General features: G+C 43.5%; 1 protein-coding gene across 4 annotated transcripts in view; it reads left to right on the forward strand.

Moving 5' to 3' along the window:
• The window catches only part of SV2B (synaptic vesicle glycoprotein 2B), a 194,495-nt gene extending 175,009 nt beyond the window's left edge, over positions 1-19,486 (forward strand). For all 4 annotated transcript variants that reach the window (XM_034667911.1, XM_019802638.2, XM_002922056.4 and 1 more), the window contains 4 exons: positions 6,946-7,079; positions 9,446-9,646; positions 13,570-13,729; positions 16,396-19,486. In XM_034667911.1, the coding sequence (XP_034523802.1) occupies positions 6,946-7,079; positions 9,446-9,646; positions 13,570-13,729; positions 16,396-16,579 (679 nt within the window). In that variant the 3' untranslated portion in view covers positions 16,580-19,486. The remainder of the gene's footprint in view (positions 1-6,945; positions 7,080-9,445; positions 9,647-13,569; positions 13,730-16,395) is intronic.
• Positions 19,487-21,365: the final 1,879 nt, after the last annotated feature.

Below are 21,365 nucleotides of genomic sequence, written 5' to 3' on the forward strand. Positions count from 1 at the left end.
CTTTCAGGTGTGTGCCTTTTCACACTCAAGGCCTTAATTTACCTGGATGTGGTCTCTGTCTATGAGAGGGGAATACTTCGATATTCCCCCCATGTGAATAGCCATTTGTTTCCACATCTGTAAAATTGCCCATCTTTTCCCTGTTGGTTTGTGGTCACACTTCAGGGTTCCTCATATGTATGACCGTGTTTCTGGGCTCTGTGTTTGGTTCCACAGTTTTATTTGTCCCTCCCTTTACCACACTGACTTCAGTGCTATTAACTTCATTGTTTTGTTGTGTTTCCAGGAGGATTAGTTTCTTCCAACTCGTTCTTAACATTTTTCTTGGCTGGTTTTGCCCCTTGTTTGCTTTTTCAGATGAATTTTAGGATCAAGTTCTAAAATCCCATTAAAAACAGCTGGTTGGAATTTTTATTGGAATGACCTAGAACGTCTGGATTCGTTGGGGGACATCTTTAGAATATAGGGTCTCCCAGTCATTGCATATTGTATTTCTCTCTGTTGACTTAGTCATTCTTTGATGTCCTTCCGTAATGGTTTATAATGTTCTTTATAAAGTTCCCATATGGGGGCATCTGGGTGGCTCAGTCAGTTAAGTGTCCGACTCTTGGTTTCAGCTCAGGTCTCCATCTCAAGGTCATGAGTTCGAGTCCTTCACTGGGCTGCACCCTGGGTGTGGAGTCTACTTAAAAAAAAGATCTTGTGTGTATTTTGTGAAGCTTATTACTGATGCTTTATTCCTCCTGGTGCTGTTGTGAGTGGGATCATTACCCTCTCCTGTTTCTCCTCCTCCTTGTTGTCCTCCTCCCTCTTCTCTCTTGTTTCTCCCCTCTTTTCTTCCTCCTCCTCCTTTTTCCTTTATACGTGATTTTTTTGGATCTAACACATTTGCCCAACTCTTTATTCATTTTGATAGCTTCTTGGTAGATATGCTTGGCTCTTGTATGTGACAGACACACTGACAAAAATTAATGACAGCCTAATTTCCTCCTTTCTTATCCCTACAATTGTGTTCTCATTGAGTTTCGTTGATTAGGACCTCCACTTCTGTAATGGATAGGAGCAGTGTTAACGGGTATCTTGACCTCAGTGGGTGCTTTTGTTGTCTCCCTCTTAAGTAAAACATCTGCTGTGTGTTTTTGAATCATAGTCTTTAGAAAGTTAAGGAAATTCTTTTCCCTTTTGAGTATACTGAGATTTTTTTTTATCATAAAAGTATATCGAGTCTGACAGATATTTTCCTGTGTCTATTACGATAACTATGTGGTTTTCTCCTTGGACCTACTAAGTTGATATATTAAAATAATAGTTTTTCTGGTTTTCAACCATATGTGATTCCTGAGATTTATCTTACTAATTCATTGTTAATTTTTTCAAAGTGATACATTGGCAAATTTGATTTGCTAGTGTGCTATTTAGGATTAAGTGAAATTGGTGTATATTTTCCTTATATCGTTCTCATTCAGATTTGGTATCAAGTTTATAGCCCGTCCTAAGATAGGGGTAGTTGATTCCTTGAAGGTTTGGTAAATTTAGCCTCTATATCCATATCAGCTTGCTGTTAATTGAGGCAGCAGATTTTGATTGCCAATTTATTTTTAAATGTCATTAATATATTCGAGTATGATCATTTTTCTTTTGGAAAGTTATTTCCTTTAAGCTTGAAGTATATTGTCACAAAGTTCTTCATAACATTGTTTTATGAAGTTTTAATTAGATTTGCAATAATAAATCCTCCCTTTTTATTGCCAATACTGCTCATTTGTGCTTTTGGTCTTATTTTGCAATCAGTCTTACTGGAGTTCTGCATATTTTATATTTAAGCAATAATATTGATTTCTTTAATATTTCTTTCTTAGGGTTTACTTTTTTATGTCTCAGTTTCTTTACTGTATTTCTTGATTTTTTTTAAAAAAAGTGAATGAACTTAATTAGGTACATTTCACTCTAGTTTTGCTTTGGCTGCTTCAAACAACTTTCTATGCTTACTAATACATACTTTATATTTTCTGGTAACATTTACTCTTCATCTCACAAATTATTTAGAAGTACATTTTAAGTGTCAAAATGCTATTTTTAGAAAAGATTTGCTTATTTGGGAAAGAGAGAGTTTGAGTAGGAGGATCAGAGGGAGAGAGATTCAGAATCTCAAGCAGGCTCCACACTCAGCTGAGTGCAGAGCCCAACGTGGGGCTCAAACTCATGACCCTGAGATCACAACCTAAGCCTAAACCAAAAGTCGGATGCTTAGCCAACTGCACTGCCCAGGCATCCTGCAAAATGCTGTTAATTATTGATCATTTATATATATATTTATGTTACAGACAGAAAATGCAGTCTGTACGGTATAGGACTTCTGTTTTTAAAGCTCTGTTTTTATGTGCATACACATTTACATTTGTTTTGTCTAGTTGGTGAATTGATGCCTTTATCATTATGCAATGCACCCCTTATTCCCTGATAATATTCTTTGTTCTAAGTTTACTTTATCTGATGTTATCAGATAAATACTGAATCTCCAGTATTCTTTTGATTGGTGTTTACTATTTCCATTTTTTTTCTTTTTTAATTTATTATGTTTTTAGAGTTAAGCAGGTTTCTTGTAGATAGCATATAATTGGGATCCACTTTTTCTGTTATCTTGTTAGCTATTTTCTGTCTCTTCTGTTCTATTCTTTTTTAAAATTTTTTTTCCTGCTCTATTTTAGATTATTTTCATAGTTCCATTTTATCTTCATTATTGGCTTATTATTTGCTCATCTTTAAAAAAATTTTAATGGTTGCCTTGAGCTTAAAATGTACATCTTTAATTAATCAGTCTATCTTCAAATAATATATTAATTTCACATGTAGTGTGAAAGCTTCACAGTAGAACATTCTCATTTTCTCTCATGTTTTATGCTATTGTCATGCATTTTACTTTTACATATGCTATAAGAACAAAATATATTGCCACTATTTTTGTTTCATATACTCAATTATCTTTTAGAGTGATTTAAAAAAGAAAGAAAATGTCTTTTAGATATGCCTATAATTTAACCATTTCTAGAGATCTTCATTTCTCTCTGAAGATCCAAGTTTCAAATGTAAATTGATATTATATTCCTTAAGCTTGAGTAACTTTACTATTTCTTATAGTGCAACTATGGTCGCAATAAATTTTCTCAGTGCTTGTCTTAGAAGTATTTCTTCATTTTTTGTAGGATATTTTTGTGGGTATAGAATTCAGGGTTAGCAGTTTTTTCTTTCAGAAATGTGCAGATTTCACCCAAGTGTGTTTGGCTTTCATAATTTCTGACAAGAAGTCTGCTAAAATCTTTAATTTGTTTTTCTCAATGTAATGTGACTTTTCCCTCTTGTTCCCTTCCACATTTCCCCTTCATATTTGGTATTCAGTTGTTTGAATATAGTGTACTTAGGTGTACCTTCTTCCTCTTCCTTCTTCTCCTTTTCTTATTCTGTATTTACTCTGCTTGAGGTTCTATGAGTTTCTTGGAGTTGTGGTTCGACTGTTCTATTTCATTTTACTGTAGCTGGAAGGCTTATGATAGTAGGATATGTGTATGGAAGCTTTGGAGAACTGTACCCTTTGTTTATTTTCTCCCCAAAAGGTGATTTAATTTATCTGAAAGGGAACTCTCTACTTTTCAAAAAAGGCAGTTAAAGGGTGTATGTAATATGCCTCCATGTTTTGCACATGCTGTTCCCCCTGCCTGGACCGCACTTCCTCCCACTTCCTCCTTGTCTTCACTTGGATAGCTTTTACTTGTCCTTCAGGATAGGTCACCTCACGCTTTTCCCAACCGGATCACAAGTGCCCCCTTTGAAGTGATCTTAGAACATACCTCTGTCTTGATAATTATCACACTAAATTTTAATGATTCGCTTTCTTGTTTATCTTTCATTAGACTGAATTCCTGAGGATGCCATCAAGTAAAACACAGTGACTAAACAGATACAGTTTTTTGGCAGAGTTTACCATTTGGTGGACTAACCATTGGGCCTGAGGGTAACTGACATAAAGTGTTTGTAGTAATAATTCTGCCATAGATTCTGGATTGCCAATGGCTCCTGTTTTCTTACAGGACAAGTTCCATAAGATACTTGTTTGAACTTTTATTGCAGCCTTTGAGTTGAGATCTCTTGGTGATTAAGCTCTGAAAGTTGGAATCCACTCATGGTTTTTTGGGGAGTGGTATCAGAGGTGGGGGAGAGGCCTGATGATGACACTGGGGAATTTAACAAGTTACGTGGTACATTCAGGCAAGACTTCCACCTTCCTCCTCTCTTTAAGGAAACTAGGTCCAAGTATATATTTTCTGAAGGTCCAAGAATCTTGAACCAGTTCAGTATATAAATTAGAGATGGGAGGTGATTTATAGAAAGACTCATAAAATATGCCTTGGTCCTTTCTCCTTTTATCTCGTTCTTTATCACTTTGGCTTTTTATAACTCACTTGGAGGTACATTTTAAGGTCTGCTTACGTCAGGCCCATTATGATTTATGGCTCTGCTCCCTCACCCACCCTTGGCAGAACATTAAAATATATCTGAGGGCCACATCAGCAGCCTATTACTATATTAAAGAGAAGGATATATTAAGAAAGGCAAAGACCTGAGACAGCCTCCAAGAATAGCTTTCCCGAGTAAACATATCCAGCATACAGATTACATTAATTTTGAAATCAAAGGCATCTTCCTGTAACATAAGGCTTACCAATTTCCATGGAAATCTGAAAAGTTCAATGATAGCCTTTGGAGGTCCCTGTTTAAACGTCTGTAGCAAATCTGACCCTACGAAAAATTCTATAAAATAATTTGGCTTCTCTAGACCAATGGCTCTCACATTTTAAAAATAATCTGGCATCTGTCTCTGGTGATTCTGGTTCAAGAGGTCTAGGAATATAGGAAACTGCATCTTTCATAACAACCTTTGGTTTTATTCTGATGCAAGTGTTCTGGGGACTTCTCTTTGAGAAACACTTGCTCAGGCCTTCTTCCTGGGGGAGGGGAGGTCTTTTCGCAGAAGCTCATGACAGGTGACCTTAGAGTAGGGTTGTTAGCAGAATACAATACAGCATGAAGGGAAAGGAGAGCTGGTCGTCATCTGTGGTCGTGGACTTGGTTATGTGATGGCCCTGAAAGGAAAAATGACCTTTGCCACCTCTATCATGGTGACTCCCACAGTATTGTTGTCTGTTGGCTTGTTTGTCTTTTTCCAATTAGACTTGAGGGCAGGGACCATGTCTTTCCTCTCTGTAGGCATAGCACCTAATACCGTGACGTACGTTTTGCTGAAGACCGAGTATATAAACACATGAATAGACAAATGAATGAGTTGTAATTGTTCATAAATGAAAATAGATCCAAGGTTTCTGGCTTAAAAGTTTTGACCATGCTTGGTAAAGGTCTGGCAAAGGATGTATGTCAGTATGTGGTTGTTTTTTTTTTTTTTTTAAAGATTTTATTTATTTATTTGACAGAGAGAGAGACAGCCAGATAGAGAGGGAACACAAGCAGAGGGAGTGGGAGAGGAAGAAGCAGGCTCACAGCAGAGGAGCCCGATGTGGGGCTCAATCCCATAACGCAGGGATCACGCCCTGAGCCGAAGGCAGACGCTTAACCGCTGTGCCACCCAGGCGCCCCCAGTATGTGTTTTTGAATGTAATATTGCTTTTGCCTATTAAGTTCGTGTAGGAGTTGAGGTAGAACGGTGCCTCCCACCCATGGCTGTACCTCATAGTCACACAGCTGTTTCCACCCTTGTTTTATTTTTCACCCAAAAGTAATATGTATGCTTGGTATAAAGGAAAAAGGAATTTTATCCCATTGCACCTCCCCAGGACCAACACGTCTACCAGTTTCTTGTGTAACTCTTGGGGCATATTCTGTGCATTTGGAGGCATATGGGATATATACTTTCTTACATGAATGGTCACAGCTTGCATTGGATTTTTTTCAGTTAACAATCTACCTTGAAGATTGTTCCATATTAAGACACATCGATCTACCTAAAAACTGTAACGGCCATGTGGTATGCCACTGTGTGGTGTCTGTCTGTCTACCTACCTACCCATCATCCGTCTAGTAATCAATTCTTATTATGAGAAATGTTGCAACGAGCATCAGTGAATGTATCTCTTTGAATGCGTGCACAAGTATAGATAGGGTCAATTCTTAGAGGTGGTATTTCTAGGTCAGTGCAACGGCGCACTTAAAATTTTGCACAATTGTTCCCCCAAGAGGCTCCACCAATTACACTCTACCAACCATGTGAATGAAAGTGCCTGTTGCTCCAAATCTTTGTTGGGAAAATTTTTGAAATGAAGGCTTTCAGCCCCTCCCAAATGTACTGCTTCCAAACCTACCAGGATGAGCTGAGGGATCTGCATTTTTAAAGAAGATTTTATTTATTTATTTGAGAAAGAGAGAGAATGTGCAGTGAGCGGGGGGCGGGGGGAGTTGGGCAGAGGGAGAAGCAGACGCCCGCTGAGCAGGGAGCCTGACATGGGTCTCAGTCCCAGGACCCCAAGATCATGACCCGAGCCAAAGGCAAATGCTTACCAACTGGGCCACCCCAGCGCCCCGGACCTGCGTGTCTTTAGAGTTCCTTATGAAGTGCCACATGATCAGTATTTTCATTTCACACTAGTCCAGATCTCGGTGAGTCTGACGCGCTAGGTCCATGACTGCGTTTGGGAATCACTGGGCTGCTGCACAATAAGCCCCGTATGTACCTGGACCAGACACCAGCTTCCACACTCCAGGTGCCCTCCATCCGTCATAAACACCAGCTAAGGAATAGGGAACTAACCTTGGAAAATAATGTTTCAGCACCTTTTGGTTTGAAGTTCCCCTTTTTCTGCCTTTCTGTGCTTTCCATTTTGGTCTCAAGTCTTCTCTCTTCCTGGTCGAATCACTCAGGGACTAATGTCTCTCCCACAGGTTCACAAAGATGTACTTTAAACATGTCCTCTTTGAGGACACGTTCTTTGACGAGTGCTATTTCGAAGATGTTACATCTACTGATACCTATTTCAAAAACTGCACCATTGAATCAACCATCTTCTACAACACAGGTGAGAACAGGGGCGGTGTGGGTGCACGGTATCAAGGGTGGGCTGGTCTTATTTAAGAAGCAAAGTGCCCAGTCATAAGCTTTAGATGTAGTAAGGTATATACAGACACGGCTACTGAGCGTCAGGGTAGAGAAATGGGTTCTAGCCCCAGGTAAGGCACGGATTAGTTGCACTGTCTTTACCAATGCATTTAATTTGTCTGCATGTTTTATCGCATGTGAAGTGGAAACAAAAGTTCTGGGTGAGTGCTCTGATCTCAAGGAGACTGATGCTCTCTGCTGTAGGTCTTCGGTAGGAACAAACTATGACGCGGGTGAAAAGCCAGCATTCCAGGAAGGCTGCATTTTATGCGGGGAGTGCATTCTCGAAAACCTCACATAATTTGAATGTTGCAAAATTCAAGGCTCCTGTTCTCACAGTAGTAAAGGAAAAGGGAAAATTGTATCTTTTCAAGCCTTGTGCATAAAGTGAGATGAGAAGCGTATTTTTAAAAACGCACCATTTTGGACTTCCATGATTAAGAAATATTCACAAAATCTCACCACTCTATCACTCCTCCTTAATTTTACTGCTCTCATTATATGTTAATAACATTCCAAGGGGAGTTGAGACAAAAGAAAACTACCTGAACTTTACCAGGGGCTTCACCTACCTTGTATCCAGTGAGAAATGTACAATGACTCCTATTGTATAGCTCAGGAAACCCAGGCTTACGCCCTTGCCCAAGGCCACAGCTAGCAAGCTGAGGGAGCTTGGATTCATTCCTGAGTTGTTTGGTTCTTAAGTCTGTGACCTTTCCACTGATCTCCATGCATTGTGCCGATATTAGTGTTTTCTCCGGGGCCTCAGCACAGTGGTTGATGCAAGAACATCTTTTTCTTCCATGAGGTCAGCCTCAAAACGTTCCATATCTGGCCTCCAAATATCCCTCTGTCTCTAAATGATCCATTATGAGATGTACCTTCGTAAAGTTTTTTAGCCTGAACTTTAAAAAATGAGAGCTACATTGCCTATTTGTCATAAAACCTGATGCATCTTTTGGTTTCTTATTCCAAGTTTTAAGATTGCCTCTTTGTTTGCATACGTGGGGATTGGTGCAGACACCAGTAGTCATGAAATGTCAGTGCTGGGAAGTGATGGAGAGAATCAGGCGTACTTTTCTAATTTTGTAGGAGGAGTTTCGGGAAGGTTAAAGAGGGCCAGCCGCAGAGCCAATTCCCGAAACCCAGATTTTCTGAGAGCTCACTTAGGCACTCTTTCTGCTCCGAGTTGGTGTTAGAAAGTGTTGGAAGCCTTGGCAACTAGGTCCAAAGCAAATGGTTTATATTTTTTAAAGACTTGATTTTTAAGGTTTACAATGAAATTAGAAAGAAAGTACAGAGATTTCCATAGAACTCCTGCTCCCCCATCCTTGTGTCCCCCATTATCAGCATCCCCCCACTAAAGTGGTGTATTTGTTACCATTGATGAGCCTGCACTGACACCTCATAATCATCCCAAGTCCAGAGTTTACAGGAGGGTTTCCTTTTGGTGTTGGACATTCTTTGGGCTTGGACAATGTATAATGGCACATATCCACCATTATCATGCCATATAGAGTATTTTCACTGTCTTAAAAATCCTCTGTGCTCTCCATATTCGTCTCTCCTGCTCCCCACCCTGGAAACTACTGAGCAAATGGTTTGTAATTTTATCTTTAATTTAATTTAATTTTTATATTTTTAAGATTTTATTTATTTGTTTGTTTTAGAGACAGAGAAAGAGAGGGAACACGAGCAGGGGGAGGGAGAGAGAATCCCAAGCAGACAGTCCCTGAGCACAGAGCCTGACGCGGGGCTCAGTCCCAGGACCCCAAGATCATGACCTGAGCTGAAATCAAGAGTCGGACACTCAACCGACTGAGCCACCCAGGCCCCCCGCAAATGGTTTTTATTTTGAAGAATGTTCAGGTTTCTGCATGGGCTCTGGAGTGGACACCTCGGTCCGGACCCACGCTCTTGTCTTCTGTTTCCTATAAGCTGGGTAGCCTCGTTGGAGTGGCCCGGCCTTGGTGTGGACCCTGGTGTCATCTCATCGATGGCAACAGGACAGTTTCCTACTTGAGAGATGATGTATTCAGATGTGCCTCTCCAGGAGTGTTCGTTTCATTTCCCTTTGCTTATGCAAAGTTGAAGCAGTCAGTACATAGACTTTTCTCTCTTCATCCACACCTGGCCACACATCACCTTGACTTTGAAATTGTCTGATTGCTGGAGGCTTGGGGCAGCCTGCCCAGGGAGGGGGCACAACTCCATCCCTGCCTCTGCCCCATCTCTCTCCAGACCCCCTCCACTGTATCTGAATCCAAGCTGTCCTTCTCTCCCCAGACCTCTACGAGCATAAGTTCATCAACTGCCGGTTTATCAACACTACCTTTCTGGAGCAGAAGGAGGGCTGCCACATGGACTTTGAGCAGGATAATGACTTCCTGATTTACCTCGTCAGCTTCCTCGGCAGTCTGTCCGTCCTGCCAGGGAACATCATTTCTGCCTTGCTCATGGATAGAGTTGGAAGGCTCAAGATGATCGGTGAGTAGTTAGGGATGCCATATGTCCTCAGTAGGCAAGGATCGTGGCTTTCAAAGTGTATCAAGGAAGAGGATTTTTTCTTTTTCTTAAAGAAATCTTACACTGGAAACCAAACAGGTAAGATGGGATCTGCTGGTGGGCAGCCTGGGAGGCAGGCGTGTCTCCAAAACCCCAGGACTCCATGGATGTAGTTTGAGACCTATGGTCCAGGACAGGGACTCGTCTTCGTTTCCCGGCTGAGCAATTCTGTGACAATCACTTATACACTATTAGCACTTCAGTAGGGATATTAAACATGCCCATTCTACCTGCTTTGTAAGATGATTGTTGGAAAATACATAAGATGCTCTTCAATGAACATTGGTTTGTCTGATGGGTTTAAAATAGATTGCATTACTTATTATGATTTCATAGTGATCACACTTAGGTTTTGGAGGTGGACAGACTCACATCCGAGTCCTATCACCTCAAGGCTATTTGACTTTGGACATGTTCCTTTACTTCTCCAGGCTTCAGTTTCCATATCTGTACCTATAACTAGCTGGTAGGGTTCTGTGAGGCTTGAGCATAATGTAGCCAGAGGACCTTATAGTGCTTGGTGCCCTGTAGGTTCTCGAAAATGCTAGAAGTTTTCATGTATGCCTTGCTTCACTGCACCAGGACCTGTAACAGTTTGCTACAGAAACACATGCTGTGCACAGAAAGTAAGAAACAAAGCATACACACCCAGGGCCAGGGAAAACATATATAGGAATATATATATATTGTAAGGCCAGGGTGGGGACGAGAACAACACGCTGATACACACGCCATGAAGGGTCTACTCTAGGGATGTGGTAGATCAGGAAAATTAATACCAACTCCTTAGCAGCGAAGCTCAAAGGGAAATAAAATAAATCACATAGTCATTTTGTCAGAGAAGAGCACATTGATCAGAGCTTGGCAAGGGAATCTTTTGCCAGTGTGGGTCTCATTGAATATTATTGTTGTAAAAGTAGCATGAATATTCAGAAGTGTGAGCATAAAAAAGGCAGCGTGTGGGGAGGATGGAGTCACATGTAGGCATGGCAGATGGAGCTGTCTCCAGGGTCAGAGTGGGGTGCTGGTTAGACCTGAAGCCCCTGGGGGAAGGGCAATGTTGACTAACTCCTTAATGCCCGAGCTTTTCCGCAGAAGGTAGCTTACAGCCCGTGCAAGACCAGGGACTGGGAATCAGATGGCCATCTCCGCTGACATTTGCTTTATCAGTCTACACACCTTCCTTTCCTTCTCTGAGCTTCTCTTTCACAACTGTGAAAGTAATACCTTCGTTTGTGCCAATGAGATAAGGTGCGTGAGAGTAGACAGGTGACATTTCTGTCATTCTGCCCCTGGCCTTTCCAGACCCAGGTTGAACAGCGAATGCTATGGTTGAGCCCTGGGGGTAGCCCAGGACGTCCTTGGGAAAGCAGGGTCTACGAGAGGTAGGGGGATGCACGTGTGCAGGGGCGTGGCCCGCCCCCCGGAACAGCCACACGCTCCCCCATGGAGGCAGAAGGAAGGCTGGATGAGGGGTGGAGGCAGGGCAGCCGGAGAGCGGACATCCCCTTCGGGGCCGCTGCGCCCCTTCTTGGCATCAGGAATGTATCCGAGATCAGAACTGATTTCTGCCACGTGCCCCAAACTGGGGAGCTGGAACTACTATTTCTCATTCTTTGGATCCCCCTCTTTCATTCATGTCTGTATTTTGTTTCTGAGCTGCGCTGTTAAGAGCTCAGACAGTTCTTTCTTCGACCTTTAGTAGAAGGTCTGGCGCAAGGCGGACCACCTGTGATTTTCTCAGTGCCCAGCACACACTAGATGCTCAATACACATCTTGATGGGACGTGGGTGACCTGTTTGGAAATAGTCTTTCCATGAGAAGAAAGAGCTATTTCCTTAGACAAATTCCCTCTCAGATATCCTGGGGCATCAGATGTGTCCTGCAGACAACGCGAAGGGAGCAGTCATCGAGACCGACAGCCTCCTCGTGCTCACGGAGCAGATGATCTACTGGGAGAGACAGACATAAACTAGAAATTTCATTGAACAAACACTTATAAAACACGTGTTATAGGTCAGGCTTCGTGCCAAGCATTTTGTAAATATTAACATATTTAACACTCAATAACTCGGTGAGGTAGGTACTATTTTGTTGCCAACATTTTACAGATAGGGAAAGTGATGCAGCACAGAGAGATGAGGAGACTGGCTCAAGGTCATGCAGGGGAAGCTGGGACTTGAACTCGGGCCTCTCCATCACACGGGAAATGAGAATTAACAGAGTGGAAGTACAGTGGGCCACAGGGATCTACAGTAGGATTACCTAACATCGTTGAGAGGTCAGTTCCCTGAATATCGCTTGATTTATTTGATGGTAATATTTTGTATTCAATCAACATTTGTCAACATTTACTGTAAGCCAGGTGCCATGGCTGGCCAATTTGAAGAAGGCATGTGTTTAGATGATATGGTTCCCAAGGCACTTGTGGTCCTGTAGATGTTTGCCTCCTTCCTCACTGTTTGGGAAGATGTTACCAGGTGACCTGCTCACAGCCCTGCCCCTTCCAAGAATCGGCAGAATTCAGGTGACAGTTACCATGTCCCAGCTCCTCAGTCGGGTTTGGCATCAGTGTTGGGAGCTCCAGATCTGAGGGGGAGATTCCAGGCAGAGCCCCCTTCACCCCCTCAGGAAGCCCTTGTGGGGGAGGCCAGGCCACCAACATGGCTTCTTGGCAATGGGTCCCCCAGGGTCCTGATGCCTGGTGGGGGAGCACTGGCCTGTTTCCCAGCTGGTTGTTTGGAAGCTGCTTTCTTTCCTTCTGCTAACTATTCCCACTGCATTTCCAGCCATACTCCTGGTCCATGCCCTGCATCCACTCCACACTCCCCAAGCTCTTCTGGGATGGATGGAATGGATTTGGGCAGCATTTGACATGGCCTTCTTTCAATGAGACCTCTTATCATGAGTCGTATCAGCCAGAGTCCTGGTGGGAAAAAGAACCCACTCCAGATAGTTCTAGTGAAGAGACTTCATGGATGGGATGTGGCTTTTGGGGTGGGGGGTGGGTGGGGAGAAAGCAGGGTTATGGAACAAATAAGGCAGATGAGACACCCAGATGTTAGCAAAACTGGCAGCAGCTACCACCCCTAGGATTGCAGGGAGAAGACAGCACTCACAGAGCCCAGGGAGAGCTGGAAGCAGGGAGGTGGAGGCTTCTGGAAGGATCTATAGGCTTGGGAGGGGATGAGGCCATGACCAAAAGAGGGCTTTATAGATAGACAGGAATCCAGAGGAAATACTCCAACCCCTATCTGTTCCCAGCTGATGAGGGAGCCGAAGGTATGCAGTCCCTGAGGTTAGCTTCTCAGGGCCCAGGGCAGGGCTGAGAAGGGCAGATCAGATATCTGGGGTGGAGATAGGATACATGGAGAATCAACAGCAGGACCCTTCCTGTTTTCTTCTGCAGCCCATTTATAGTTCTGTTCCCAATAGCACGTAAGCGCCACGAGGAGTTTTTGACACTTCTGTGTCTCAGGCACCCAGAACGATGTCTGGGATGTAACAGATTCTCAAGGAATGCGCCCTCAGCCTCCTCCCCAGTAATTCCGGGCTGGGCAACACCACAGGGAAGATTTCACAATCCTTCCAGAAGGCTAACTCTGGTGACATGACCCCTGCAAAAGGCTCTAATCCCATGGCTGGAGTGCCATGTGTGTGTGTGGGGGGGTCAAGCTGTGCTTTCTCTGGGTAGAGATGGACCTGTGACTTGAGGTAACCTGTTACTTCAGGCACACCTGTGAGGATGGGAGAGGGGAAGGCCAATGAGTGACAGTCTTGTCTAAGACATGGGCTTCATGGTTTTTTTTCCTGCCCTTGACCTCCCCCCGCCCCCCCCCCGTAGGTGGCTCCATGCTAATCTCGGCGGTCTGCTGCTTCTTCCTGTTTTTTGGCAACAGCGAGTCTGCGATGATTGGCTGGCAGTGCCTGTTCTGTGGGACCAGCATTGCCGCCTGGAATGCTCTGGATGTAATCACGGTGGAGCTGTATCCCACCAACCAGAGGTCGGTTCTTCCCTGGGCTCCCCTCTGGGACGTGTTCAGACTTCTTGGGCCAGAAGTCTACCCATTCCAACATCCTTCCCCACAGCCATCTTGGCCTTCTGGTGTTTCATGGGCCAAGCATCTCTTTGGTGGTTGAGTTTCTCTTGCATGGGGGCTGGCATAGGCATGGCGGTGAGCAGGCTAAAGCCTGATGGTGTGGGGTGAGGGGCCAGGTACAAAGGACAAGTACAAACCATGTTCGGGAGAGAGAAATGAGTGTGACGCCATAGGTATCATGCACTCCAGAGAGGTGAGAACAGGCCTGTAATGGGAGAGAGGGGGAAGAGGGGAAGAACTAGATAAGCAAAGGGTGGGGAAGAGGCAGGGGCAGATAAAGGTGGGGATGACTCCTGATGGTCAGGGCGTTTGCAAACAATGTGGTAGGAATGCCCAGTGCTTACTTTTATTTTTGTGCAAGTGGTATGGAAAGAGGCCTGTTTGAAAGGCATAGGGCCAAACCATTATGTAGCAGTTATCTCTCCTTATGGAGAGGGAGCTGTGAATTTTAAGGATGGCAGGTAAGTGGTCCTATGGTCAAAAAGGAGTGTGAAGTGATGCGGAAGGCAGGTAAAGGAAATTCTGCAAAACTTCTTAATGGTATTCCCCAAATTGGTGACAGAGGTATTAGAAGATGGATAGCTACGGCAAAGCACAGTAGCCCATATTTGGAGCCCCTCTCTCCTGAACCAAAGAACTTCTAAGTTTTACAAAAAATAAGAGGAGGAAAAATTAGCATTATTTCAATGGTATATGGTTTTACATCTAAGAAACCCAAGACAATTAACTCAAGAGACTGTTAGAAACAGTAAAATAATTTGATAAGGTAGTCAATAATAAAACTAACTTAATAGCATATGGGATTTAAAAATGTATCCAAACATTTAAAAGTAAAATTGAATTCCATTTCATAATAGCAGAAATCATAAAATATCTAGGAATATAAGAATATAAGGAACAATAAGAAAGATGAAACACTTATGTGAAGAAAACCATAAAGCTTTACTGAGAGATAAAACAGAAGACTTACCCATATGTCCAGATATACTTTATGAAATTATAAGAAGATTTATTCTTACATGAATTTCAAATCTTCTTTTGTTTCCTTCTAACTTCAAAGAGTCCCCTCAGAATTCAATGAGATTTTTTTTTTCCTTCCCTCTGGAAGCTTGGGACAACCTTGGAAATTTCATTTGGAAAAATACGCATGTGAAAATATCCAAGAAAATTCTGAAGATAAAAAGATTGAAATTGGAGGCTAGTTATATATAACATGATTAAAAATGTAAAAAAAAATTCATGTACAAAAATATGAACACATTCTTAATAAACCTGTGGTATGAAAAAGAAATACTTTGCTTCAGTAGAAGAAAGCTGGTGTTGGGAATATAGTCTCTGTATACAGATGGAGTCAAGAGAGGACAGATGATTAAGAGCAGTTGTCACTGAGGGGACACCTGGCTGGCTTAGTCAGTAGACTGTGTGACTCTTTTTTTTTTTTTTTTTAAAGATTTTATTTATTTATTTGACAGAGATAGAGACAGCCAGCTAGAGAGGGAACGCAAGCAGGGGGAGTGGGAGAGGAAGAAGCAGGCTCATAGCGGAGGAGCCTGATGTGGGGCTCGATCCCATAACGCCGGGATCACGCCCTGAGCCGAAGGCAGACGCTTAACCGCTTAACCGCTGTGCCACCCAGGCGCCCCAGACTGTGTGACTCTTGGTCACGGGGTAGTGAGTTTGAGCCCCATGGTGGATGTAGAGATTACTTAAAAAAAAAAAAAAGAAAAATAATTTTAAAAATAAATAGTTGCGCCTCAGAAGTGTGATCGAAGGACAATAATTAGGATTTTGCCACGGATGACAGAAATCTCAAATAACTGCAGCCTTAGGAAGGGTAGGGATTTCCCTTTTCTCTCCTGCAGAAGTCAAGATCAGGCGCCGGCAGGCTCTTTTTATCTTGTTGATCACCCTTTCATGAACTCAGCCATGCGCCAAGATGAGACCATCTACATTTTTGGAAGCAGGATGGAAGGAAGAAAAATGGAAGAGAAGAGAGCAAAAAGTACCACTCATGACATCTCTCAAGGAAATTTCTCGGGAGCTGCCACTTGCACTTACATCCCATTGGCTAAAAACATAGTCACATGGCTAGAGTCTACAGCAAGGGAGTCTGGGAAATGTAGTCTATGTTTGGAGAAATACGAGTTAGGGACATCCGGAAGTGTCTGCCATAAGAGGGTCTGGGTGTTATTAAGGAGGAACAGTGACACTTTCTGCTTCATTCTCTCTGTTTTTTCAGTGTTTCACAATATGCATGTCCTATCTATGACAATTTCAAAGAGATAATATTTGAAAAGAGAAAGAAACAAGTGTGAAGGAAGTACTCTGGAGTGTTATAGTGGTGATTGCCTTTCAGTGTTGGGGTTATATACCTTTGCACCTTTATGTTAGTCTGTATTTCCAAATTTGATTAAAATGAGAAAGTATGACTTTGACATTTAGCAACAAAAGTTCCTTCCCACACCTTCACTATACTTCCCTCACAACAAGGGAAAGAAAGGACCCAGTCACTCTCATCCAAGGAGGTCTGGTTCATCTTTTAGAATGATTACTCTCTTCTTCTTTTACAGGGCAACAGCCTTTGGCATCCTTAATGGATTATGCAAATTTGGCGCCATCCTGGGAAACACCATCTTTGCTTCTTTTGTTGGGATAACCAAAGTGGTTCCCATTCTTCTGGCCGCGGCGTCTCTCGTTGGGGGTGGCCTGATTGCTCTTCGGCTGCCAGAGACCCGAGAACAGGTCCTGATGTGAACAACCTCTGGGGAAAGAAAATGGTGGAAGAACCTTATCCAGGAACCTTAAGTGCACCCACGTTTCCTGTCTGTCACTGTCCAGAGGACGCAGGAGGAGAAGTTAATTTTGTGACTCCTGGCTTAGGACCCATTTCAGCTGTCAATACGTGTGTAACTCAGGTGACTGATTTGGGGGTGTCCTGAATCACCTTTAGAATCCCAGAGCTGTGTTCTTGGCTTCGGGTCTCCCCAGCCCACAGCAGGGGAAGAAGGATCACATCTTCCAGTGGGTGCATACACGGAGCAAGGAGTGTATATTCCCCGTAGTGAGGTGCAAGGACTTATTTGCATTTCAAAATGAATTTGAGGGTGAGAAACATTTAAGGTCCTCCTCCATAAAGTTCCTCAGAGCCCAGGGACCTAACAAACTGACTTGCCAGGTGAAGTTAGAGTCATCATAGAAATATTGGGCCGGACATATAGGATACTTATATTTTTGCATTTAAAAGTATCACCAATCCTATGTTCCATGTGAAAATTGGCACAATAGCATTGAAGATACTCTAATATAGAAAACCAAATATTTGAGAAATATCTATAGAAATCTATTCTCCCCTCAACCAAGCGTCCTAAGTTTTCCATGACGATGAGGTGGTAAATTTAAGGATGCTATTTATTCCTGTTTTGATCTATTCAAAGAAACTGAATGCGATAGGTATTCTGTAAACTAACTTTGTACATAAACTCTATCTGGGTTTCATTTGCAGAAATGGTACCTGCAAATATTTGCCAGCATTTTAGCCATATTTTGGGAGGAGTTGGTATTTGGGGTCCCAGGAAATTGGGTCTGGTTGAATGAAATGCAAGCACAATATCTTATAGCCATTTAACTCGTTGTCAGGAGGATGCACGTCACAAACTCACGTTGTACAGTTCACTTAATCCAGGCACTTTTCTTCCTGTAGGTCGAGTAGTTCCTTTTCTCTCTTACACGGATCACTTGCGAAACAAGCTCACCATCGTGGGTACCGGCGTTAGACGCTGCTGCTCCCCCAGAAACAACAGGAGAAGGGTTCAGGGGCCTCTGGCACTCTCTTTATAGGCAAGAATAAAACACAGCGGACAACATGAGGGACTGACGGAGGGATGGGAAAGTGTAGCCACAGTTCTCCAAAGTGTAAATTCTTTTCGTTTCTTGTAGCTGTAGACATGATCTGTATTTGTTATCATGGCCAGGTCCCATGAGAAATCGATGCTATGTGTCTCGGTTCAGGACCTTTGAAAACAGATGTCAATGGCATGGGAATTAGGGCATGTGGTGGATGTCAAGTATGTTTCCCTTCAGTGCTCCAAATGAATTCTTTTCTGAGACCTGTTTGGAGCATGAATGGGGGTGGGGGTGGGGTGGGGTGGGCAACCCAGGAAAACTGCTTTGGCAAGGGTCAGCAATATACTGAAGTCTTGACAACACAGCAAAGGAAGGTTTCTTACACTGGAACTCTCCGGCTTGGGAGGGCAGTGAGCTATGAGCTCTCGTCCCTGGAGGTGGACTGGCCGGGGCCAGGTGAACATCAGTTTGCAAGAACTCATGCTTCGAGTTGATTTGCAGTGTTCTCAGTGCTGTCAGGTGCCACACGGTCCCTATCTGAAATCTCCAGAAACTGAAGCAGGATAATGATGACCCCATGGCGTGTTTTCTCAGCTTTGGGGAGACACTTAGGTTCCAGGACCGCTTCAGGCCCTCTTTCTGTTGTTCTCTGGAGTAACAGGTAGACAGGAGGAAAGAGTAAATACTGCGACACCTTTCCACCTTGGCTCTGAGATCAGTTTTAATGGTTAAAATGTTGACTCTGCTTTCTCTTGTCTCCTACCTCTTTATTCACTCTTTTTTTCTTTGCAGGGAAGGAAGACATGTCAACTCCGATATGACACCCTGACCCCCCCAGTATATAAATATACTATTGTGTATTAACATTTCTCTCAGTGTTTTATAGGAGTCCCCTAACATAAAGGCTACATCAATAATGAGAGTCCCAATGTAACATAGCTGTAAAATACTTTCTGTACTCTGACCATATGAAACGCAGTGGCTAGGTTCGTTGGAGAGAATTGTGTAAACGGAGATGGCCACATCCCTTGTGACATTATTCTTCAGTGGGATGATACGATTTACTGAGCCTCTACGGCTTAAGAAATTTACAAAGCAGGTAGAGTCTGCATTTGTAGTTAAGATGGATCTTGTAAATCTCACGTCTGGTTAATTTTTGAGTGTTGAGGTGGCTGCCATAATTTGGGGGTAAATTCCATTTGGTTTTCAAGCTCTAACTTCTGCATTACCTTTATGGCTCCTTAAACCAACCACCTAACCAACCAAGGGCAGTTCCTCTCTCATCCATCACGTAGCCCTTTGTAAAGGGTGCAGCCAGGCTCTGCAGCCTTTCCCCGTCCGTGAAGGATTGCCTAGTGCTGGTACCCGGCCACTTCTTAAACGCTGTCATTCCTGCTGAGATAAATGCTTCTTTAAAAATAGTCTCTGTGGCAGGTTATTGGGGGATAATGTACAGCATCCCTGGCCAGGCACTTCTTCATTTCGTGTTCTACCCCGAGAAACTCCCAGTGGCATCCTTGCTGCGTGGAAGGATGAGGTTTTCCTTCGTTGAGCAAAGTGGTTCACGGTTCACGATGTATTTTATGATGCCGTTTTGGGAGTCGTTACTTTTAACAGCCTCAACCGTGTTGTGTCATCTCTTGATGCTGATTTTGGACCTTCTGTTTTATTGGAAATAATTAGTGAAAGCTCTGTGCCTATTTGTGAAGTCTATAGCACATGCACCCGAGGTCATGTGATAAAGTACCACGTTCCCAGGGTCCCCTGCTACCTTGTATTAGCTCATTAAAAATAATAATAAAAATAACTATAAACAAACCTTCAAGAACTGAGGCTAGAGGTTATTTCCAGACACTAAGGTTTCTTCTGGATTCCTAAGCTGATTGGATCGGTTGGGGTCGGCCTGTTGAGAATCGTGTCTTTCACCTTATTTTGCATATGGGGACATTGAGAGGGCCAACGATGTGACCCAGGAGACATGTAGCACGGGGAGTGGGTTACAAAGCCTACAGTGAGGCTGTCTCTATAATTCTGGAGTAATCTCTCAGTCAGTAATCCCCTCCTACCCGGTCTTCCTTTGAGTCTCTGAGGAATGGGAGCACGAGACAAACATTTATCCTCCATTACCAGAGGCCATTCATAGACAACTCACTTGATTGTCTTACCTGGAAAAAGTGAAAGGATCATCATACATATGAAAAGATTGGTATTTACGAATCCATCTAGTCACAGTAAATCCTTACTGTGCTCATACCATGTGCCAGGCTCCATGCTGAGCCCCGGGGGATCCAGCGGTGAAAACCCTGGTCACCGGTCCTGCCTCCTGCCTCCTACGTAGAGCAAGTGGGCAAGATGGTTATTAAGTTGGCAATAAAAACAACGAGTGATGATCTTATCATTGGTAAAATGCACCTTCTGCTTGGAAGAGGATTCTCGTTTCCCCACCAGCCAACTGTGGATTTCCGAATCTCATTGTTTTCTTTCCCGTTTCTCTTTTCCTCAAGAGTGTGCTAATTTCTTATCTTCATAAACCAGGTCATTTTCTCCAGAACGTACTCAGTTTTTACTTCGTTGACTTTGCAGAGGGTTGTACAAGGAAGAAGGGATGGGGGCCCGGAACGCAAGCAGGACACTGGGTAGTGGGCAAGTCTCCCAGGAGTCCCGGGCTAGGGGTTTCTACTTTCACCTTTGGCTCTTTTAGGGGGCTTCTGAGCTAACACTAACGCAATCTTTAGGGTTTGGTTAGGATTAGGCTGGATAAACCCCAACCAGCAGGTTTAGAGTTTATCCATAATGAGTTAAAGGTTCATTTCTCTCTCGTATTAAGGAAATCCGGAGGAAAGAAAGCCATAGCTGGTATGGCTGCTTTGTGGTCTGGAACGGACTCCTGCCTTTAGGCTCCTCAATTCCTCAATCTTTAGTGCACTTTTTCCATGAGGCCACCTCAGGGACCGGGATGGCAATTTTCCGCTGGTCCTCACATCCACAGTTCGGGCAGGAAGCAGAAGGAAGAGTTAAGGGGCCAAGGGGCAGCGCCTCCCAGCTAACACTTCCTCCCTTGAAACTTCTTTTAGTTGCTCCTTCCAGTTGCTTCCATATGTATATTGCCATCCTTCCTCCAAATTGAGGGGAGAAAGGAGAGGGTGGCTCATGCTTCTAGAACCTTAGTGTGTTTCGGAATCCCCTGGAGGGGCATTCAAACTCACACGGCTGGGCCCCACCCCCAGCTCGGGTGGGAACAGAGAATACCATTTCTAACAACTCCCAGGTGTTGCGGGTGGTGTCAGGCCTTCGGGCCGTATTTTGAGAAGCGCTGACAGCCTGCCAATTTCGTCTGTCGGGAAGCTCTAGTACGCTGATCGGTTAAGTCTAGTCCAACCAGAAACTCACAAAAGCTAACAGCTCCTGAAAAATGCTCACCATCTTCCTGAAGTCAGAGACAGTCCACTAGGGGCAGAACATCAGGAACCGAGGAGCGTCAGTAAAAACACCCCCTTCCCTGGAAACTGCTTGGGTTCACTCAGACCTTGAACTTAGGAGCCCATGTCTCTTCGTAGGTCTCTAATTATTTCGTAGGCTCAGCAGAGGGTAGACACCCTTTCACCTGGGGTTGATGAGCTCGTTTTGCCTGTTCCACGTAGTAATGACTTTTACAGACACAAATATATTTTTGGCGCATTGTAATCCGTTAGGCCTT

The sequence above is a fragment of the Ailuropoda melanoleuca genome, chromosome 9 (genome assembly GCF_002007445.2).
Source record: "Ailuropoda melanoleuca isolate Jingjing chromosome 9, ASM200744v2, whole genome shotgun sequence".
NCBI lineage: Eukaryota > Metazoa > Chordata > Mammalia > Carnivora > Ursidae > Ailuropoda > Ailuropoda melanoleuca.